Source organism: Narcine bancroftii, chromosome 13 (genome assembly GCF_036971445.1).
Source record: "Narcine bancroftii isolate sNarBan1 chromosome 13, sNarBan1.hap1, whole genome shotgun sequence".
NCBI classification, from domain to species: Eukaryota; Metazoa; Chordata; class Chondrichthyes; order Torpediniformes; family Narcinidae; genus Narcine; species Narcine bancroftii.
In genome coordinates, this window is record NC_091481.1 from 9,637,720 (window position 1) to 9,662,248 (window position 24,529).

Genomic DNA, 24,529 nt, shown 5'->3' on the forward strand with positions numbered 1-24,529 from the left:
TTTTCATGCTCTGAACTTTCGTATCTTCTCCTTGAATACTACAAACTGACAATAATTCACCAACAGAGTTTTAATTCCACCACAAGTCAAATTTATTATTGTGGGCCTTTCCCATTTGAGAGCTTTAATGCTTTTGACCTTATCTACAGTTAGATCAAACCCCAATGCTCTCTCCAGCTTTGTACCCTTACCAATGACCCTGACTGACTCATTGAAAATTATAATAGCAAAAGTAATTTTGAAAATAAGTTCCAAGAAATTAAGGGGAAACCTTTGAGAATGCTCTGGTAGTTCCTCAGATACATTAATGGAATAATGAAAGGAATGCAAAATTACTTTGCTCAGGCACAAAAAAATCAGTTGTTCATGAGGGTAAAAATTACAAAGATACATTTTATGAATTGATCATTTACAATTTCACAGATGGCGGCTATTCAACCCAATAGGCCATATTAGCTTCCAGTAATCTCATCACTTCTCTCTCCTCTTATTTTCCTACAACCTTGCAACTCATCCCCTCACAAATTCTTTATTTTGGCAGTCACTAACATTATGGAACAATTTACATTTGGTAATTAAGGCATCATATTTTTGGTACGAGCAAGGAAAATGGGAGTGCCAGCAGAAACCCATCCAGTAAGTGGAATAGGAAAGCTCCACAAGGCAGCATTGATTTGGTCACTGAATATGCAAAGTAGCACATTGTCACGATGATGCCCTGCCATGCCCACTCTTGCCACTGATTAAAATTCTGATAAAAACTAACAATGAAGTCCTTACAACTTGTACTGTGGAGACTGGAAATGTACTCAATATTATTTAAAACTATTTCCATCATAGCAAGAAAGATGTCAGAACTAGGAAGAGAGTGCAGAGATTTACCAGGATGTTGCCTGGATTGGAAAACAACTCTTGTGAGACAAGGTTAGCAGAGTTGGGACTTTTCTCTTTGGATCACAGAAGGATGAGACTTGGAGGTCTATGAGATTCTGAGAGGCAGAGATAAGGTGAACAGCCAGTGCCTTTTTTCCCATGGCAGAAATAGCAAACACCAGGTGAAATTTCTAAAAAGTCAAAGGAGGAAAGTTGAGGGGAGACATCAGGGATATTTTTTTTTTTTTTAAATATAAAGAGTTGTGGATGCCTGGTGTGGCAAAGCTGCGGGTGCTGACAGATCTCATTGTCGACCCCTGGGCTATGAAGTCTACACCAGTTTGAAGACAGCCACTGCCAAAAACTGATGGAAAACCGTGAATGGCGTTACAATGCAGCATCCAGTTATTACAAAAACGGACTTCCAGTGCCCCTATTGTGCTAGACACTACGCTTCCAGACTGGAACTGCAAAGTCACCATCATGTACACAGATGAACTGCTCAACCATGCACCTTATTCAAACCGAAGGATGACCAAAATATAATGTAGCGTTTAACACATCTCCATCATTAAATGTCAGGTAACAGCTTGAGTCATTTATTAACTTTAAGCTAAGCAGCACAGGTGAAATGACTTAAAAATTCATCTGCAAAATACCTAATGGTTTGACCGAAGGTGGAGAAGTTCCGCTTGAAGTTTGTTCTGTAGGAGATGGCTGTGACTTTTCAGCAGATGGAGCATTATCCCGCATACGGTTGATGACACTTTCGGAAAGCTGTTCAGAAAAAACAGTGGTATCCTGTCATGGTAATATTCCCAATTTTGAAAACCAGCATTCTCCAAGATGTTCTTCCAGTATTAGTGGAATTAAAAAGTTAAATCTTTCAAGCACAAATCATACCTTTCAAAACTTCACAAGTTACATTACCAGCAGGTTTACTTAATTTTGGAATAGTTTAATAACTTTAAATGCGAAGAACTCATTTCACATCATGCACGTGGTCTGTGAAGCGTGGAAATATTTTTCACATCTCTGCACTTCACTTTAAAGAAAACTGAGGTTTTCACGAGTGATAAATATCTTTTCTTGCAAGGCTGTCTTTAACACTTGTGTACATTACAGACAGCAACCTTGACTGATAACTGTGTTAGTACATCACTCATGCTGAAGAAGTTTGTCCATGCCTAGACATACAATACAAAACTTTCAGAGGCAATTCCAGATTAATTTACAGAAATTCTATGAGAGATAATGTAAACTTTATAAGCCTGGTAATAAGTGGAAGATAAAAAAATTGGAGTGACCGCAAGAGCTCTTTTTACTCACAGAAACATTAGTTTTATGATAGTATCAGCTTTTAAATTTTGCTTTCTTCACAGAAAGACTTGTATACAATTTTTTTTTTCTAAAATAGAGATCTAGATTGCAATTAGGTGATTTTTGCTATATTTGTAGATGAATTCTTTATTTAAAATTCTCTTCAAATATTTTTATTAATTTCAAATATAATCATGCATATATTAAACATTTACGGAATACATAGAAGTAATAACAAATGACAAATTTGATAACTCAAGCTATAAAGCACATACAACTGAAAAAGAAAAAAAAAAATCATGTACGGCACGATTCTCACCCTATTCCCCAACCCAAGGAATATGATTAAAAAAGTATGTACTTAGTTCATAGAATATATCTAGAGGTTATGAAAGTAATTCAAGAATGGTCCTCACAACCATTGAAACTTTAAATTATTAATTGAATAATGTATCTTTTCTAAATTTAAACAGGAGCATGAGCAGGTGGGGAAAATTCTATACTCAAGTTTACATTTTGGTGGGATGGTACTTAAAACTTGAGAACTGCCACACTAGATCCAGCTCTAACAGAGTCATCAAGTTTGCAGATGGCATGACAGTAGTTGGCCTCATCAGCACAACAGAGAAGAGGTGGAAAATCTTGTAAAATGGTATGAGAATAACAACCCAAGTCTCATTATGGATAAGACAAAGATGATTGTGGACCAGCAAAACCAGAGATGACCATCCTCCATTACATATTAATAGCTCAGCAGAGGAGGGAAGAGAGTACCAAGTTTTTGGAATCCACTGAAGGAATGACCTATCCTGGACACAAAACATCTCCTCACTTTTCAAGAAAGCACAACAGTGACTGCACTTCCTTAAAAGGCTGAGGCGCAGGAAAGTGATACAGAAGTATCATGGGAAAGTGATACAGAAGTAACAACCTTTCAAGACTCCACTATTTATTTACAATATTCATTTTAAATATATGTATACATACACTGAACTTGCCTACATGTGTACTATGTTTGTATGTGTGCTTACACTATGGATTAGGTACTGGTACAATCAGATGATAAATAAACTTGAACTTAGGAGAACTGTCCTAATGGAAATTAAGTTCTTTGAGTTGAAACATTAAATTGAGAAATAAATTCTCACTCCTTTAGATGTTCAGCACACCGTGTTAATGGAATTTAAAAAATATGAACATTTTTGCAAACAGAATAAGGTTAATTATCCTTTGCTGCTTGTGGGATCATGTGATGAATAGCAAAAAACTCAAGTCTTTAACTCCCAAGTGCAGAGAGTCATTCAAGAACTATGAAATGCACAATATCTTTATGAAAGATAAAGTATTAAACTACATTTATGTCATACCTTTCAAGGTAGTAAAAAAAAATCCCAATTAAATGCATGCCTTGATTGTAATAATACAAATGGAGACATGGCAAGACATCACAAATACTAGATAAATCATTATGTAATCAGCATTATTGATGTGGCTGAAGACATAAAATTCATCAAGACCACAGCAGCTTTGGTTAAGTACTCATCTTAACATTAGCCCGATGGATAAAAACAGAGATTATAAACCAGTAATTCTGGTTGTCACATTACAGAAAGGAAGGTGGAGGCTTTGGAAAGAGTACTGAGATGTTTAGCAGGATGTTGCTTGATTTAAAGTTATGGGAAGAGATTGGGTGGGTTTTTTTCTGGAGCATGAACAAAGATGGAGGTTTACAAAATCTTGAGGGGCATGAATCTTTTCCTTAGGGTAATAGCATCACACGTTAGAGGATAAGTGGTTAAGGCAAAGGGGAGGACGTTTAAGGGAGACAAGTTGGGTATTTTCTTTATATCTAGACAGAGAAAGTTACGTGCCTGGAACAGGCTGCCAAGAGTAGTAGTGTCAAAACATTTGCACTTCAGAGACTTCGAGATAAGACACACGAATATGAAAGGGGTGGAGAGAGAGATATCTATCAAACATAAGCAGCAGTTTTAGTTTGAATGGGACATCTTGCTCCTCATTTATTCCTGTGCTGTACTGCAAATTGTTCCTTGATTCTAGAAATGCATAATTCTTGGATTTTAAAGGACTTAATGACTGAATCTCCATGGCCAACAAAGCAAGAGAATTCCCAAAATTCACCATCTTCTCAAATGTGCAGAAATAAATAGCTGCTCTGTTTTCTATAACTGTAATTACTATCCTTTTTTTTAAATTAAAGGGTACTAATTAGTTGGAATTAGGCTGTGAGTGGTATAATACGCAAAAGCTTGTACTATTTTACAGCTTCCTTTAAATGTCTCGAAATTAGGGCAATTCGAAGCACATGACCCAGATACTTAACCAGCATGGAAAAAGTAAAATAGAAGAACTTCATTCTCCAAGATTCCTCCAACACCAGAAAAAAAAACAACTCAAAGAGTCACAATAACTCCAATTTCTCTTTATTTTTTTTGCCAAACCATCGAATTACAACCGAACAACTTGGGTTTCATGAATTAACGTACCACAAACAAGCTCGTCCTCTCTCTCTCTCTCTCTCTCTCTCTCTCGAGAGAGAGAGAGAGAGGAAAAAAAGGTTAAAAAAAAACCCTTAGAATTATAAATTTCACAGGACACCGGAAAAAAGGTTTAGGTCCGAGTGGAAAACAAATGTTCTTTCGAACAGTATTTGAAACAACGATTTTGAGCATTGACGGTGACCAGCTTTCATGAAGAAAGTTTGTCAGTGACTTGACTCACCCTAATGCCCTTCACCACTGTGATCTGATCATTCTCATCTGCTTCAAAGGAAACGCGTTTGGTGCTCCCACTGCTTCCCATCTCGTAGAATAAACACAAACCACATCCACACACACAATAAAATAAACCAGCTGTCTCTGTCCGAAGTTTCAGAGACCCGAGAATTTGCACTTAGGGGGGAAAGGAGGCACAGGCCGTCACCCGTCCTCTCCACCCGGCCACTCACCAAGCCGGCCAACAATAAAACGCGTCCCGATTCGCCAGTCATCTTGACACACCTTTCATCTCCCATTGAAGCCGATCGTTGATTGGCCGGTGACTGAAATGACCCGCCCCCAACGTGCTCAGCGAGCCTGTTTGCCCGACGACTTGAATAAAGTTATCTGCTCGCGGGATTATGGGGGTTGTAGTTTCAACCATAACATGACAATCAGCCAACCGCCTGACAACGCTGATTCTTTTATTCATGATTGGAGATAACTTCGCTCTGTGTTCAGAGCAAAAAGCCTACGATCCTCGCCATGTGTGATGGATTGTCCGCCGCTGCTCCGGCTGTCAATCACCGCGCGCGGAGGGTGGCGGGATTGCACAAGATGGCGGCCGAAACGGGCAAGTATAGGTCTGCCATCAGCAAGAGTAAAGATCCCTCCGGTTTACTGATTTCAGTGATAAGGTCAGTGCATTTGGAGGGGACGGCGGTCGTTTGGTGTTTCTATGCGGCAAACTATTCACTCGTTCCGCAGTTCACTGTCGTTTAAAACGCTGTCACTTGGCAGGATGTCCCAACGTTGGGCAGGGGCAATGTATTCTCGAACTCCACAAGGCCTGGAGATTGGAGAAATCTCGCTGTCTTTATCAGCAAGTTATCTTGCGAAGTCATACCTGACGAAGGGCTCAGAAAGTGACCCCCCCCCCCCCTTTACTATCAGTGCAACCAGTTTCTACTCTCCCACCTATGACCTCTTACTGTCAGCCTGACATCCTCCCCATGCCCCTCTTCTCCTTTCTCTCACCCACCTCACCTTTTTATTCAGGCCTGCTTTTTGCTTATACCTTGATGAAGGGCTCAGGCCCGAAATGTTGGTGATGTACCTTTGCTACATAAAGGCACTGTTTGACCTGCTGAGTTTCTCCAGAATTTGTATGTTTTTTCCTATTGATGTTGCATGACTTGCTGAATTTTTCTGCATGTTTGCGTATTACATTGCAATCACAGTGTTTGCAGACTTTCCTGTTGAACTCCAAACATTTGATTACCCTTTAGTTCCTATTGGTGCTGGGTGGCCTGCTGAGTTTTGATAGCACGGTTGTGTATTGCATTCAACCCCAGCTTCTGCAAACTTTCTTGTTTAACTCTATATCTTCTAAATATAATTTGCATAAAGGTATTGTCATTGCATGTATGTGTTAGACCTATTTTTTTTGTTTTAAAGTGTGAAGACATTGGCATAAAATCTTGAGTGACAATAAATTTAATGCTCTTTCTTTCAAAAATAAGTACTCAAGGTGCGTTCAAAGAATCCTGCTGCTCTACTTCAAGGAAAGGCAGGGCAGTCTTCCAGGTTTACTGAAATTTGCAATTAAAAAAAAATCATGTAGTATTTATAAAATAGATCCTGCAGTACTTTTTCAGTTTTCCAGGCAAGCTGCTGAAGTCACTTGACAGAATATCACATCATCAAACCTTTCAATAAGAATCATCACCAGATTTGGATTTGTGAGGAAGGCCCAACCCATTGGATTTTTCGTGAATAGTTTGAATATTAACCCCACTGCCATTGTGGCACTTGTACTGGAACTAGTATGTCCTCTACCAGAAAGGTTTTTGTCAGAAAGATCTGGAAAGAGATGCAGAGATATTTGTCAATGTTTCCATAAATAATCACATTATACAGAACTTTGTTATAAACACAGAATCTATCTTCTTTAACATTCTGTTACAATACTCTGTTGTTTATCACACCTCAAAGCATGATCTTGTCTGAATAATTTTAAATTTAGATATATAGCATGGCAACAGGCCCTTTTGGCCCGCAAGCTTGTGCCACCAATTGTATCCATTGGACCTATCACCCTGCCGTACATTTTGAAGGGAGGGAAGAAACCAGAACCCCCAGAGAAAACCCATGCAGATATGGGGAAAACATACAAACTTTTTGTAGACAATGCTGGAATCAAACCCCAGTCATTGACGCAGTAGCAGCATTACCCTAACTGCTTGGCTAACCATTGCCATCCTAATGTTAATGAGTTGAGTGAAATTTCAATCAATGGATATCTAAATCATTGATATATAAGCGGGAAATAATTTTTACGTCGACTGAGTTAAAATGTAAAGTTTGAAATGCACGATACAGAAGTAATATGAATTTGGTGCAAGTAGCAAATGTCAACATTCAAGATGCCCTGATTGTTATCTAATGATACACAATGTGTAACAATACACAAAATTCATCAACTGTTGTTTGCTGTAAAGGCACAAAAAGAGGCACCACTAGTATTGCCTGATGCCCCCAATAATAAGAGAAAAAGAAGCAAAAGAGTGTCACTTCAGAGACACCAAGTGTCCATGGCTTCACCAAACCATCAAACAGGCAGTTTCTGGTATGATTACATTCAAATTGTAATGAAAAATTTCAGTATATTTTAGCATACAAGTTGATCAGCAGATAAGTCGGGTCTCCATTTTCAGTCTTGTTTTAATGGTTTTATCATATATTGGGCGTATATGTCGACCCCCAAAAATTGAGTTGACTGAGCTGTTGAGCATTGGCTGAGGGTGGTTGTTATGATGGAAACTCCAGCAAAACTACAAAAATGTGAAGCAAGAAATCTAGTAACTGTGCTGCTTCAAGAAAATTTGATACATATGAGAAGTTGGTAAGAGATTGGAGGAAAAAAGCAGAGCCTTTAAGAAAAATTCTAAAAAGGCAATGTTTGATGAGAAGAGGAATCACTCGTTAGCCAGAGTTGGAAAATCACATTGCAGGATTTGTATGTGAACAGAGGCAAGATTACTACATTGTCACCTGAAATAAAATAGGAGCATTTGCACTGAGTGGCCAAGTCGCATTCAGAACACAGTAAAGATTTTGGGACTACAAAAGGCTGATGCAACTGTTTCATAAACAGGAAGCAAAAAAAAAAATTGCCAAGAAACTACCAAAAGATCTTGATCTTAAAATTGTAAGTTTTCACCAATTTATTATATGTAACTGGCAGAAACACCAGTTTGTATTGGCAAATATTTGAAAAATGGACGAAACCCCCATGAATTTTGATGTGATAGGCAATAGAACAGTGGAATAGAAAGGTTTGATAACTGCAAACCAAGTACAGGGCATGAAAGGACCACATTTATGGTAGTGTTATCGTGCACGATGAACGGGATGAAGTTAAGACCCGTAGTAATCTTTAAATGCAAACTTAAACCACCTGGCAGATAATTTTGTACATTTTCATGAAAATTGTGTCAAACTATGGATAGACAATGTATGGAATAGGCGGTTTACACAATGAATGTAGTTTGCTGGTCTTGGATATTCTTCATAACCACTTAATTGAGAGCACTAAAAATAGATTAGCACTGAATAATGCTTGCATGGCAGTTATCCCAGGTGGTTTCACATCTCTATTGCAACCTCTTGAACAAGCTATTCAAAGACCATGTTAGTGAAGAATGGAATACATAGATGACGAGTGCAGAAAAATTGTTCACAAAAGCTTGGGCTATGCGTTGCATCACTTGATGTGCTGTGTGACTTTGTGCTCAAAGCATGGGTTAAAGTGAAAGCCGAGACTAATAAAATTTTTCAAAAAGTGCGGTATCTCTTGTGCAATTGATGGTATGGAAGATTATTTATTGTGGGAAACTGATGATGAAGCTGAAGTCATTTCATCAGATACAGACTGGGTCCTGTATGATGACTGTTTAAACAGTGAAAGTTTGGATGTGCTTGCCACTATCTTTGCCTCAGATGAAAATACAGTGATTTTTGAAGGATTCTAAATGTGTTTTTTTTTCAATAAAAATTTTGTTCTAAAATTAAAATTTGTTGTAATAGATTTCTTTTTGTTTTTTTCAAGGGTCAAATTATATGGCGAATTGATGTCGACCTTTTTTTTAAGTTGAATTTAAGGTCTCAAAAGTATATCTGGCTTATTAGTTGAACAACATTTCTTGAGAGATTTTTGAGGATTTCAAGACTCAACTTGTATGCCAAAATTTACGGTACTTGTGCAGTAACTCTTAGGGTTGGGGGGGGGGAGTGATGGAATTGGGATTGAGATGGATGGCTGACCTTGCATTCCTATCGGAATGTTTATCTTTACCTGCAGGGGGTCAAAGGTAATGGGTCAAAGTCATGAAATTCCACCTATCCCAAAATTAAATCAGCCATAATTTCATTGAATAACTGTACTATCTTAAGAGCTTTATTCCTCATGACGCTCCTTTTTTACATTGTCATCTTAAAGAACATTCCCAATCTCTTAATATATCTAAACCAGAGAACTGAGTCTCTGAATAAGTAGATATCCATTTAGAATTATGTGAAATTGATTTTTTTTTTCTCTTTCTCAAACAATCATTTGTCTTTGGCATTTTTCCTTGATGAAAGCTGTGGAGGCTCAATTTTTGAATATATTTAAAGATAAGGTAGATAAATCTTTAATCTTTAGGAAAAGTGGTCTTCAGGAATGTTGGATCAGCCATGATCTTATTGAGGGCAGAGCAGGCACAAAGTGCCAAATGACAGACCTTTCTGTTTTTAATGGTCTTCAGCTTTGACTTTATGTTGCGAGACTAGGTGTTTGAGGAACCAGTCAGCCAAAAAAATATTCACTCATGTTCAGTATTCAAATGCTGACTTATGACTCGGGTTCAAATGATCTTAATGAAAATACTTACTTGTACATTTCATTAGTTCTGTAAATGTAATCCAATGTTTATTGCATCCTCTTGTAGAACTCTGTCAACCAGCAATGATATTCAAGATCGAGAAGCTGAAAAGGGCCGTTTAGAGGAAGCTTATGAGAAATGTGACCATGACTTGGATGAATTGATTGTGCAGCATTACACAGAACTTACCACAGCCATCAGGACTTACCAAAGCATCACTGAACGTATCACCACCTCACGTAACAAGATAAAGCAGGTGAAGGAGAATCTGCTTTCATGCAAAATGCTGCTGCACTGCAAAAGAGATGAATTACGTAAATTGTGGATCGAAGGTATTGAACATAAGCATGTGCTAAACTTGCTGGATGAAATTGAGAGCATCAAACAGGTACCACAGAAACTGGAGCGATGCATGACAAGCAAACATTATCTTCATGCCACAGACATGCTGGTTAGTAAATGTGGATCATTAACCAAAATGTGGATATGTGGGGTATTTTATTTTGTAAGTGAACTTTAAAGTTTGAATTTCTGAAATGCAGCATTCATTTGTGATCCTAGTGTGCAAGTATATTGAGTGTGAAACTGTTTAAGTTAATTGGAGTGCTTGGAAGTTATTATGTTATATTTGGTTACATGCAAGAGATTGTATCATTATGTTCACAGGCTTGTTGAAAAAGGTTTTGATAGACTAAAGAATTCCCAGGAGAGCCTCAATGTTTACTTTGGATTTGTGAACTGAAGTCAGCAGAATTGAGTTGATGGTTCACAAAAAAATTTGGCTTGGATTCTTAATATGACTTAAAATAAGATAGCTCTTTATATACACTGGCTATTTATTTCATGGTGGAAAGACAAAAAGTACTAATATACTATAAGCTCGAGGGCAGTTAAAGACTAGTTCAGGGTATAAATTTAAATTTTGACATACAGCACAGTATCAGGCTTTTTCAGCTCTTAACTCCATGCCAGCCAATTATACCATTATGGAAGGAAGCCGGAGCAATTGGAGGAAATCCATGCAGACACTGGAAGAATGTACCCTTACATACATCTCCATCCTAAATCTACTTCCCAGATCCTGAGGCTTTATCCCTGAGTTCTAGTCTACCCCAACAATGGAACATGACCTACCTCTATCTTGTCCATGTCTTTAATAATTTTATACATTTCTATAAGATCTCCTCTCATTCTTCTAAATTCCAGCAAGTACAGTTCCAGACAACTCAATATTTCCTCAGAGGCGTTCCTACTCATCTCTAGAATCAACCTGTTGAACCTTCTTTTCACCACCTCCAAAGCCAGTAAATGCTTCCTCAAGTAAAGAGACCAGAACTGCATGCAATACTCCAGATGTGGCCTCACCAGTACCTTGTACAGTTACAGCATAAGTTCCCTGCTCCTAAATTCAACCCCCCCCCCCAGCAATGAAGGCTAGAGGAAGGAAGTGGAGAAAGAGTAGTTGGAGAGAAATTTGACCTGTGTGATGGCCTGTGCGGCATTCACAACATTTCAATCTATTGCTGTTTTGGACAGATTGGTCCCCATACCATGCTGTCATGCATCTAGACAGCAAACCTTTTATTGTGCATCTATAAAAATTAGTACAAGACTTGGGGTATATGCCAAATTTATTTAGATTTCCAAGGAAGTAGAGGCATTGGTGCACTTTCTTGGCGTCCACATGAATAGCTACCATTCTGGATTGCAAATGAGATGGGAGTTCAGGATACAAGAAATAAAATATTTAAATTTTGCATGAGATTGCAATGAAAGTGCTCTGACATTACAGCACGATTCCAAATTATAGTTTTTTGTTGAAAAGCTGTTATATCAGATTCTTGCCATTTTTTACAGAAACTTTTCAAACCTCTTCACAGTCCATTGATAGAATTTAAATTATCACTGTTATTCAGTAAACAAAAACAGAAGCAATTTATCCGCAGAAAAATCTGACATGTTATCGAATGAATAAACTGACAAATTGAGGATGTTCATTCAAATGATCATGTTCCATAACAGTGAATTGGGTCCAGGTACTCACTTGGAATGTATAAGAGCTTCAGATGTGATCACATATTGATGTTTTGCTGAGCATGCCAGAAAGAGATTTAAGCATTGAATTTAAATATTTGGCAGTTCTCAAGAATTGCAGAGAAACTTTTTTTTCAAAATTCAAACTGGGAACAAAGGAAGGACAATAAAAGTTAAGATCCACTGCTTTAGTTAGAAAATGGTTTATATTCTTGTCATTTGGGTTAAAAGTTTTTTAAAAATTCCTGTTTGTTTACTTGATAATCTTTTATTGATGCCCAGATTCATTCGTGCGCATACAGTAAATGGAAACATTCCCTCTCAAATTCTGTCAGATCCTTTCAAAATTTGAAGCAACCTCATTGGCTCTTACTCCTTTGCTTTCTTCCAAGACTTTAATTTTTTTTAGTTTAGTTTAAATTTATTTGTCACAAAATATCTCCTAGAGTGAGAAGGGATCTCCTGTGAACAGTCTAAAAGATTATCTCAATTTACAATGAAATGTAAGACTAATTAGCACCAAGCAAGGGCAATCAACCCATCCTATACAAGAAATTCATTTATGATCTCTGCAAGCACAACTCAGCATCCATAGGAAATAAAAAGTAACCAATGTTTCCTTTCATTTACTATAGATGCTGCATGACCTGCTGAATTTCTCTACCACATTTGTGCATTGCATTTCATCCCAGCATCTGCAGAATTTCTTGTTTAATCCTATGATCTCTGCAAGTCCATCAGAGACATCAAGTGGCAGTATTGAACTATTGACTTCAATGCTTGCTTTGAACAGAAGACTGGTGAGCCAGTGGCATGCATAACGCCAACCTCAGGTGAACTTGCACCCATATTCCCTGCTGCAGACATCCAATCAGCCTTCCTGAGAGTGAGCCTGTGGAAAGTGACTAGCCCAGATGGAGTCCATGGACATGTCTGGGACTTAGGCTCAAATAATGAGTTTAACAACAATATTTCATTGTCACCATTACTGACACCAGTTAATAAATTGAGTTTTAATTCTCAACTTTAATGGTGGGGTATAAACTTGTTTCCTTTCCTAATTACAATGTCACCATTCCCATTTGCATGGTATTTCTTCTGATGAAGATAAAAGGAATACAGTTTGCATTTAATTATTTAATATATTCTGTCCATTAAAATAATTCTCAGTGGTTATCATTTTATGAACTGAATTATATTGCCAATACAGTTCAGAGAATTGTGATGAGCCCAGAAAATCTCAAAACCCAACAGCAATAGGAATTCACTAAGAGAAATGGTTACTGAAACAAAAGCTGTTTTTAATTATCTTTAAACATGAAAATAGGATCAAATTTTAACTTATTACTATTAACCTCCATTCTAATTCTAAGCGCACGTATATAGAATGTGTGTGTAAGTTTAGAAAAGTTCTTTGGTTCACAATTTAATCTCACTTCTCATTCTTCCAAGTTCACTGGTTGCAGGCAGTTCTTATACTGTGCACAGAGTTTAACATTTATGAATTTCACCAGGCTCAGGAAGGTTCTTGTCGGTTTTCAGAGAGAGAGATTTGTTGCTCGTTGGACACCCACAGCTGATTCCTTCTGATCAGCCATTTCAGTGTCTTGCCGAAGAAACTTGCCCCATCAGGGTTTTCCAGATGATGACCTTTTTCTTTCAGGTTACCACAGAGTTCCTTTTTGTTTCTCTTATTGCAAGTGAAACATTATGCAGCCAGTCCTCTCCTTTTGTATGGACCACAAGGGCTTTGACCAGGCTGAACTAAGAATTGTCTTCAAAATGGGGGTTTTCTACAAGCTCACCAGCTTGTCATGTTCCAGTCCCAGCTGCTTCTGTAGAACTGAATTCTCTCTCTCTCTCTCTCTCTCTCTCTCTCCCCACTCTCTCAGAGAAAACCACATGACTCTCTTAGAACAGCCAATTGCCTTCAGACAAGCTATAGCTCCAGACCTAATCTTCTGAGTTCGATCATCTGTTGCTTTCCAAAACAATAATCCATTAGTCCACAGCATGTCTGCTTAACACCTACTTGTGAAGTCTTTATAGGTATTCTTCAAAGTTTGTGCAAAGGCACCTAGAGCTTGAACTGTCTGGCTTGAGCAGAGCTCCAGCATTTTAAATGAGATCTGTTTTGAAGTGTTTGTATCTATATGCGACCTAAACTAAAAAACCTGCCACAATTTATCTCCAACAAAACACATCCATACACAATACAAAATACAACACAAACTGTCACAAAATTATGAGATTCTTAGATTGGCACTTAATCAGTTGGGCTTTATTAGTCATGGTTTCACAGATAATACTGGTCAACAAATCATTTCAAAAGGTTTGGTTCATGAAAAGAAATTGGGGTTTATGATAGACACGTCAAGTTGAACACAAAGATAATTTCAAATTTGCTATATCACGTAGGAAGTTGGAGAAACATTAACCTTGATTGAATTTAACATGTTTAATCAGATAATGATCCTGACATATTGCGTTAGTTCAACTGACTTTAAAATGTTTTGCGGCTAACTTTCATTTATACTCAGCATCTGAAGCCTCTCGTGTCACTGCCCTGATGCTGCTTTTCCATGGTTTCAATGTCACTGACAAAAATTAACAGGGAAGAAGTCCAAGTGCAAACGCAGAAAAATAATTTTCAAAGATATGTTGCACTACATGGTTTGTATGTTTGAAGTAGATTTAAAATATGATAGGAAAATCCATAAAATACACCCAAAAATATTCGGGAAGCAAAATCTTTATTGTCCAGTGCAATTATTGAATTGTTTAGAAAGAAATTATTTGTTCTGTCACTTTCAAATCGTCAAAAGTTTGGAAATACTGAATGACATGGCTTTGAAAAAGAGTGAGATTCAGCATGTGCTCTTGAACTATAATTTGTGTGGGTCTAGCTCAAAATCATCCTGCATTTAAAGCCATCATAATTTAAGACAGTTTGCACATTGCACCATTTCATCTTTTTTGGTGAAATTTTGAAGATTAAATTGCACTTTCTTTATCTTTTAAGGAAGTTGTTTTAAGTGCTGAAGTTTTGTAAACTAATAGAAGCTTTAGTAGAATCAGTGATAAGGAGAGGGTTCTTTTTATTGAAAAGTGACATTATTATATGTTTTATTAACATGATCTTGAATTGCTTTAAAATAGTGGCTGGAATTTTATTATTTTTGTAATTTTACTTCAAGTCAGTTGATTCAGTACCAATTTTCCATTTGAGATGGTGATTTGGCTGTAAGTGTTTAATGGGAGTAAATTTCCACCTGAGATATTTAATTTGCTCTTTAAAGGTTATTGCTGCTTTTAAATAGAATAGTAGGAAAGCTGATTGCATCAGATTGCTATTGGTTTTTTTCAATCTTAAGACATTGGTATGGCTGATCATAGATTTCTCAGGAACATTATCATTTGGACACAATAACGGACAAAAAAAAAATCATTTATTTCCAAGTATATCAAAGAATCATATAAACTGGCTGAGATGATTAATCCAAGGAAGGGGACTTTGTCAGAATTTAGCTGATGATGAGAAAAGAAAATCTTTGTGTCCAATGGATGAATGTGAGAAGGGCTCCATAGCAGACACCTCATCAATGCATAGAGTCTCCTGGCTCGAAATAATCTGCCACAATTCTTTTGACATTTTTATGTTGAATACTGATTGTAGGTACAGATCTGTGTTAGCAAGGACTGGAAGTGGAGTGGGATATATGACCTGCAATACAGGGGGCATAAAGGAGAACATTCGGCCATTAAAGTCTATCTTTGCTCTTGTAATAATTCCATACCTCCACTTTATTTCCCCGTGACCTATTCCCATCAACTTTACCCTGTCTTTCCCACAATCTACCTATATTAGGGATAGTTTGCAGTGATCAATTCATGTACCAAGTTGCATATCCTTGGGAGGCACCCAGGGAAAACCCACATAGTGTTCAAATTTACAAAGATGCCATCAGTTACAGTATCTGGAATTCAGGCAACCGGCAGGCTCAAGCAACCAGCAAATAATCCTAGAAAATAAGTAGGTTAAACAAATGCGCAAGTTTAAAATTGGCACACTTCATTGTTAGTTCGCCAATCCCACAACACACAATCTCAAGCAACTGGAAATTCACTTATCTGGCATCTACCAATCCCTGTGGTTGCTGGATACCAGAGGCTTTACTGTATCAAGATTGAACACAGCTCACTGGAGCTCTGATAATCATTATTATCTCCTGTGGCACAGTGCCATCCAGTTTATTTAAACAGCAGAAGTAGTAAAGTTACAACAAAACTCCAGTAAAATTGGGGTAATTCCAAAAAAAACCTCAGAAAATGAAAGATAATTATTTATAAATTACATGGATGAAATCATTATCATTAACTAGTAACAGTACATTCACCAAGTCTGATTAATCAGGGAGTAATCTGGAGATTGTTGACCTTGTGGCAACTTCTCTTTGTTTTCTCCTTCATTTTTTTCAAATGTTCATTATTTTTCAGCATGCTCTGTTTCCCAAGGAATGAATTGTCTCTATTTTAAATCATCTCAGGCAAATTATGGAAGTGGCAGTAGTAAATTGAATTGATGACAACTCTGGAACAAAACATTGGACATCTTTATTGATTCTGCTTAAATTTCAGATGCATTGTATTTGAACATTTGACAATTTGTTCACCAAGAATTTGTTGGCAATATTTACTTTTCCAGAAGGTTGTTATTGATGCTGAGCATGGATTTACATGCAATCACTGCCCTCTGGTGCTTCGCTGAAATCAATATTCTTTTAGGTGCAGTGTGAATCTAATTGACTTTGCTTGTCGTCCATAATGTCTTTGTATTTTTTTCTGTCTGGTTATACAAACAGTATTGATTATATTATAGTAAGTTAAAAATAATTACAATGCATCTTTAATTTTCTCCTCCCTAGGAGTTTTATATTTTGCATCTTTTACAAAAAAGAAGCCATTCATTCCCTCCAATGTTTAGCAATGCCAGGCCTGTTTCCAAAATTGGTGTTTGAAGGAGCTCCTCTGCCCTGTTTCTTCAAATATTATCTTGATCTCTTAACACATCCAGCATTTATTGTCCTTATTCCATATAAGAAACAAGGCAATATTAATTACTACCCAGAATTGCCACTTAAGAAGGTTATTAAACAGTACTGGATTTTTCATTCAAGGTCAAGAAAAGAAACTTTTAAAATTAGCATGAGCTGGAGTAATGATAAATTCATGGTACAGGTATCTCTTTGTTCTTCATAATTCATCCCAGAATCTCCTGTTCTTTCTTGGTACCATGATTGCTTCTCAGTTTATCACAACCAAGTAAGAAAAATTTAGACAGGTACATGGACTGGGTGCAGGTCAGTGGGACTAGGCAGAATAATAGTTCAGCATAGACTAGAAGGGCTGAAGGGCCTGTTTTTTTTGTGCTGTAATTTTATGTTTCATTGTCATAATCAACCAGAGTTCAAGAAGAAGAAATCAGGTTGAGAAGTGAATTCAAATTCCTTTAAGGAAGTATTGCCTGGAAGTAAGAATGATAACACATGATTATTTACATAGGAAAAAAAATCTACAGATAGATGGAACAGAAAGAGATTGTGGATCTATGTACATGAAATACAGAAAAGTAGCATGCAAAATAGCAGTTAATCAAGAAAGCTAATGATAAAATAGCTGGAGTACAAAAGTAGGATGCTCTCATTCCAAGAAGAACACTTCTGGCCTATTGTGTTACATTTTAGTTCCCAAATCTAAGTAAACCTATATTGTTAATAGAAGCAGTTCATAAGACTTACCAGGAAGATCCTGATTGAAAGGTTGAACAAATTGGAGTTTACTCATTGGAGTTTAGAAGAATTGGAGACAACATACACCAGAGGACACATCAGTGCTTGACGGGCTAAATGCTGGGCGGAGTTTCCTCTCAACGGAGAATCTTTAGCCAGAGAGTAGTCTTTGAATAAAAAGGAGCATGTATAAGATTGAGATGAGGAAAATATTTCCGTCAGAGTTATGAGCCCTTGGATTAGCTTGTGATGGGTAGATACTTGAAAATATTCAAAGCTGAAATTTCAGTTTGTTAAGTAGATACCTTTTTCTTTTTTTTGTCTCGTCTCGTTTATCTCTCCAAGGATTTTACACCTTTCTAAGGTATCATGCCCAGAACTAGAGCAAAAAAATAAGAACAGAATTCCCCTGCTCCTTGTCTTCCACCCCGCCAGCCTCTCATTTAATGGATCTTTTGTTTTTCAATTTCCAACTGCTCCAACAAGAGACCGCCAAAAGCACATTTTTCCTTCCCTCCCCTTTCAGCATTTAGAAGGGATCATTTCTTTCACAAATTCATGGCCCCTACATCTGTTCTCACTTGACCCGAACTGTTGTATGGAGCTTTCCCATGCAGCTGCAGGAGGTGTACATTCCCATCATTTAACCTCACTTCTTTCCATTCCACCATCCTTTAACCTCACTTCTTTCCATTCCACCTAAACTGTCTTTCCAAATAAGGCATCAATTACTTTTCCTTCTTCAAATTCAGGATACTGCATTTGGTGTTCCCATTATGGCTTCTTTTACATTGGAAATACCAAAAACAAGTTAGGCGAAAGCTGAGTTTGAAAGAGTGTCTGAACTTCGGGTTATCTGCTATTTTAATCCAACATTCCACTACCACTCTGACCTCTGTTTCTGTGGCTTCCTGCACTGTTATAACAAGGCTCAAAATTAGCCTGAATAACAACATATTTATTATCCATGCATTTTGCAGATAGTGGGACTCAAAATGAAATTCTCCATCTTTTTCATTTTTATTTTGTACCAGTTCTGACCATTAGGCCTCTTTTCCCTCTTTTTCATTTGAATCATCAGGTCCTCCTGGAACACTCACACATCCCACCAGGCCAGATTGTGCAATAGATTCCATACTTCACAACATTAAAAGCACATCACAAAGTCAAAGGATCTTAACTAACTATTTGATGTCCACTTTATTTCACCCAATCACAAACATTCCCTTTATTCCATCCAGGCCTTCCCCTTTCTTTCTATTTAGACCAGCTTGCCATCTCTTTCACAGGTCTAAAGAAGGCTCTTCCACGTGTGCTCAGCCCACTCCCGTTCACGCTACTGACCCACAACTGCATTGGCAGATCCAGTTCCAACAGTGTCTTGAAGTTTGCGGAGTTGGCCTCATCAGCAACGATGAGGAGTCACAATACAGAGAAAAGGTAGAAAATATCACGATATGGTGCAAGAGTAACAACCTCAGTCTCAATGGAATTCAGGAAGACCAGGAACCACCACCCTCCACTACACATCAGCAACTCTGGAGTGAAGAGAACTAAATTCCTTAGAATTCATTTAACTAGTGACCTTTTGTGGACACGCAACATCCCCTCACTTATCAGGAAGGTGCCACAGTGACTGCATTTCCTGAGAAGACTGAAGCTGGCAAGGCTACTGGTCACCATCTTGTCAAGCTTCTAAGGAGTTCACTCACAGTGCATCACAGCGTGGTTCAGTTGCTGTCGAGAAATGAATTGGAGGTCGATCCACAAGATTGTAATAGTGGCAGAGAAGATCACTCGAGTCTCACTTCCCCCACCCCTCAACTCCTCCTTCCCTGCTTGACATGATCTTCTGGGTTCGTTGTCTAAAGAGAACACGCAATATCATTGAGGGCGCTCTTCCACCCTGCACACGGCATCTTTCAGTTGCTCCCATCGGGAAAAAGATAAAGGAGCATCAGAGCCAGCACCGCCAGGCTGAGGAACAGATTCTTCCCACGGGCAGGGAGAATGTTGAACGACCAAAGGAACAGCTCACACTGACCCTCCCAGACTCTTGTATTCATGAAGCAACATTTATTTATTTATTTGTATAGATGAAATACTTGTCCTGCACATGTATTGTTTGTCTGTATGTGTGTTATGTCTGATTATATATCTGCTTGTTTTGCACCATGGACCAGAGAATGCTGTTTTGTCAGGTTGTACTTGTGCAATCAGGTGACAATAAACTTGACTTGAAACATTGTTCTTTCCACAGATGTTGCCTGGCATTCTGACTTTTTCCAGCATTTACTGTTTTTATTTCAGACTTTCAGCATCACAGATTGAGATTTCAGATTTATTGTCAGAGAACGTACATGACATCACATACAACCCTGAGATTCCTTGTTCCTGCGGGTTCAGCAGAATTACCACTAATTGGTAGTGAAAAAAATAACCACACAGCGTAAACATGTAAACAAATAAAAGAACTGTTAGCAGATAATGAATCTAAATAAACTGACTGTGCAATACAGAGAGAGCAAAAGAAAATAAATGAAGTGCACAAGTAAGAGTCCTTAAATGAGTTTGACTGAGTTTATTGTTGAGGAGTCTGATGGTGGAGGGGTAGCAGCTTTTCCTGAACCTGGTGATTCGAGTCTTGTGGCACCTAGACCTCTTTCCTGATCTGATGGCAGCTGCGAGAACAGAGTGTGCTGGGTGGTGTGGGTCTCTGATGATCGCTGCTGAACGGCACCGTTCCCTCAGTATTGGGGAGATTTTTGTCTGGGGTGTGTTCACTACCTTTTGGGGGGCTTTATGGTCAAGTGTATTGGTGTTCCCATACCAGACCGTGATGCAGCCAGTCAGCACATTTTCCCCCAAACCTCTTGCCAAGGTTCTGGTGTCATACCAAGCATCCGCAAACTCCGGAAGAAGTAGAGGCGCTGCATCAGTTTCATTTTCTTTCACTCTCAGTTGACTCCAAATGATTTTCTCAAGCTCATCGTTGTACAGTATTTTACTGAAGAGTCATAATAACCTTCAACACCCAGTGTTTTTTTGGTGTGATGTTTTAAAAAGAAATATATTTTTCTTGAGTAATTAATTTTTGAGGGATTGGTATCTTCTTTTTCTTTCTTTCTTTGGTTTGGCTTCGCGGACGAAGATTTATGGAGGGGTATGTCCACGTCTGCTGCAGGCTCGTTGGTGACTGACAAGTCTGATGCGGGACAGGCAGGCACGGTTGCAGCGGTTGCAAGGGAAAATTGGTGGGTTGGGTGTTGGGTTTTTCCTCCTTTGCCTTTTGTCAGTGAGGTGGGCTCTGCGGTCTTCTTCAAAGGAGGTTGCTGCCTGCCAAACTGTGAGGCGCCAAGATGCACGGTTGGAGGCGATATCAGCCCACTGGCGGTGGTCAATGTGGATTGGTATAAGAAGGTGATAAAAGCATTGGTGGACTATGTGGCAGTGAGATCCTGTTCTGTTATTAAATGAGGCTGTGGGCAATCATGTGCCTCATGTCCACTTTCTCAAGCTCCCCAAAAGTTCCTGCTTGATCATGCACTTAGAACTATTCAACTTGAGGAAAGCATATTTTTAACTGAAATCCACCGTGGCTCAAGTTTTCGTCATTCATAATTTTGTATGGTCACAGCCAGATCTAAAAAGTATGTTTTAATTGACTGTTCTCTTATATTATTCAGGTTTCTGCAGTAGATTCTCTGGAGGGACAGCTACTCCAAGTGGAAGGGCTAAGTGACCTACGCTTGGAGCTCAACAGCAAAAAACTGAACATGCACATGGTCCTGATTGATGAACTACACCGCCACTTGTACATTAAATCCACAAGCCGCGTTGGCAACAAAAACCGGGATAAGAACAGAATTGGGTCAGTATGCAATGCAATTATGTGGGTTATGTCATAGAGTTAGTTAATGCATCAGCATGTTCATGCTTTGGCTTACCATGTCCATACTGACCTTGTCACTCATGTGCACTAATCCCATTTGCCTACATTTAGACTATTTCCCTTTATATCTTAGCAATTTAACTATCTGTTTAATTGCATTTTGAACATAGTAATTGTATCTGATTCTACTGTCACCTCCACCAGTGTGCATCAGATATCAACCACAGTGCAAATAAAAATGTACCTCTCTAATCAGATCCCCTTTCATACTTCCACCTCTCATCTTAAACCTATCTTCTCATATTTTTTTTTTTACCCCCTACTATGGAAAAAAGTTTTTCACTATCTACTCTATATGTGTTCTCAGAAACTTTTATATATTTCTGTCAGGTCTTTTCAAATAGGATCATACCTTTTGTTTATTTTTATTCATCAATATTAAGCAGTTTAATTTTGAATAAAGTTACTCATTACTTTGGATATTAGCACTAAATAGTAGAGGAACAAGAACAATGTATCAATTTTTGTACGTCACTTCACCCATTTTCATCAGTTACAGAAACACTCAAACAAATTCCAGAAATATTATGTGCTTTCAGTGTATTATAGCGCTATGTTTGCTGTTACCGCGGTGTTAATGTGGGTCTTTACTAAAGGAGTGAATCATGCAATGGAGAATACCATACAAAATTAAATATGCTCTTAAGAATTTATGACACATAGTTACCAACTGATCTTTCAGTATTAACCTTGAATAACAATAAAATTTAAATATGATATAAAGCAACACTCTTAACAATTTACTCCAAAGATGAAAACATAAAACAAAATGGTTTCAAATATCTTTCATATGTGACGCTCATAAGAAGAAACTCATGAAAACAGGTATCAGTCAATAGCTCATACTGGAGACTTGGAATTTCCTGAAACTAAAGTGATAAGTGTTAGAATGTTAATTGGCAAACTGATCAATAATTTTTTTCCAAAACTTGTAGTGAGAGACACCATGGATAGCTCTAAATAACTGACTTGGTATTCACTGTATGGTTTGTTGATGGTTAATTGGCAGCTAGTTTTATTTAAGAACATCGATTACTGTATTTGTCAGTGTATAAGACTGTATTTGAATCTTTAAAATGTTACCTCAAAGCCAAGATATCTTAAACGCCAAGTATAAAATCTGAAGTCTCAGTGCTCCCCCACGCCGTGTAAAATCCAAACCTTAACAGCAAAGTCTCCGTGTTTCCCCTTACCAAGTATAAAATCTGAAACTTTACAGTGAAGTCTCAGCGCTCCCTTGCTTGTACAGGCTTTAAAAGGACTCTTTCAGAGCCAAGGGTGGTTTATTTTAAAATATGCTAATAAAATTTAAACATTTACTGGTTAATTTGCTTTTAGAATATTGTGACAGCATCACTCCACTGGTCAGGACTATTGGGGTAGTAAGATTTGGGTAGTCTTATCCAGCAAGTTTCGCTCAAAATCTACATTTTAGATGGAAATTCAGGGGGGTCATCTTCTACACGATTCATCTTGTATGCCGGCATAGATGGTATATGTTGCAAGATGCATGTATTCCACCATAAATTAACATTTAAATTTGAACAACAAAATGATTTTAATCGGAGTTGTAATTTAGCAATTGCTTGACTGGAGAAATGTTCAAATTCATAATCTTCCTGCTGAACAAAAGAAAGTAGTTTTTGTAAACCATGTTCAGGCTATCTCCTTTATTGATATTACATAGGTTGCTGTGATGTCCTTTCAGTATTTGTACTCCTGCTGAACAAAAGAAAGTAGTTTTTGTAAACCATGTTCAGGCTATCTCCTTTATTGATATTACATAGGTTGCTGTGATGTCCTTTCAGTATTTGTACTCCTGCTGAACAAAAGAAAGTAGTTTTTGTAAACCATGTTCAGGCTATCTCCTTTATTGATATTACATAGGTTGCTGTGATGTCCTTTCAGTATTTGTACGACTTTTAAAGAAAACACTTATTGAATTTTTCAAATCAGCAATTGTGTTCTCCACGATTGGCACAGATTTGCAAATTTGTCTCCAGTCAGCAATATTTCAGCATTTTATTGGCTGCATTTCTTTCTATTTGCATAAAGCAACATTTGTATCTAGCTATTGAAGCTCACATTCCTGCCCATTACTTGATGCAAATCTGATGTTTCACATCACACTAATATTTATTCTTGCATTAAATTACTCCAAAGAAATTGACAAAATAAGTAGTGCGTTTTCACCATCTTTTACTACAACTCTGGCCAGTCAATTAAAGCCAGAAGTGATATTATTAGCTGTGATATTGTTCAACCATTGGTGATATTGATTTGCTGGCAAGGATAATGACAGGTTAAACATTGGTAAATTGTGTAATAACACTGGCCAACGAAGATTTTGCTTCCTGAACCCTTTTGGGTGTATTTTATACATTTTGGGCTGCTGATAAGCAAATCATCTTAAAATTTTCCTATAACGTTCCATTTTTCTAGATATAACTACTTATTGTGATTTCCTTTCATTTTTTTAGTTTACTAGTATATTGCCCGGAAAGCAAGCTGTTTTGGTCCACTAAGCATGCCTGGTCGTGCACTCAGTGCAGGTGCTCTCCTGATGGTGTCTTAGGCCTGGCCATAATTAGTCAGGATAAATGCAGATAAGCTATAAAAGCAGCTCTCATATATAGATGCTTTGCATTACATTGATAGAGATTTAACACACGTTGATGTTCTTCAGGTAATAGCAGAGTGAGTGTACTTAACAACAGCATTTATTGACTTCAGGAAGATTCAATGCAGCAGAAATTTCTCGTTAATGTCACAACAGCTGCGATACATTCTCTTACATTTGTGGCGAGGAGACGCTTAAGACTCAAAGATGCAGCATGACTGCACTTATTAGAAAAGCCTATGAGCTCTACTTTGGTTGTAAAATCGGGGACCAAGACAAATCCTGGGCTCCTCACGCCT

The 24,529-nt window shown here is 37.7% G+C and overlaps 2 protein-coding genes across 9 annotated transcripts in view; one reads left to right on the forward strand and one right to left on the reverse strand.

The window, feature by feature from the left end:
• chchd3a (coiled-coil-helix-coiled-coil-helix domain containing 3a) overlaps positions 1-5,177 on the reverse strand; it is a 187,615-nt gene extending 182,438 nt beyond the window's left edge. For all 3 annotated transcript variants that reach the window (XM_069907812.1, XM_069907810.1, XM_069907811.1), the window contains exons 1-2: positions 4,936-5,177; positions 1,533-1,650 (exon numbers count right to left, since the gene is read on the reverse strand). In XM_069907812.1, the coding sequence (XP_069763913.1) occupies positions 1,533-1,650; positions 4,936-5,016 (199 nt within the window). In that variant the 5' untranslated portion in view covers positions 5,017-5,177. The remainder of the gene's footprint in view (positions 1-1,532; positions 1,651-4,935) is intronic.
• Positions 5,178-5,306: 129 nt separating this feature from the next.
• The window catches only part of exoc4 (exocyst complex component 4), a 325,936-nt gene continuing 306,713 nt past the window's right edge, over positions 5,307-24,529 (forward strand). For 3 of the 6 annotated variants that reach the window (XM_069907799.1, XM_069907801.1, XM_069907802.1), the window contains exons 1-3: positions 5,307-5,608; positions 9,902-10,286; positions 21,345-21,529. In XM_069907799.1, the coding sequence (XP_069763900.1) occupies positions 5,457-5,608; positions 9,902-10,286; positions 21,345-21,529 (722 nt within the window). In that variant the 5' untranslated portion in view covers positions 5,307-5,456. The remainder of the gene's footprint in view (positions 5,609-9,901; positions 10,287-21,344; positions 21,530-24,529) is intronic. The other 3 variants (XM_069907798.1, XM_069907800.1, XM_069907797.1) reach the window with 2 other exon arrangements.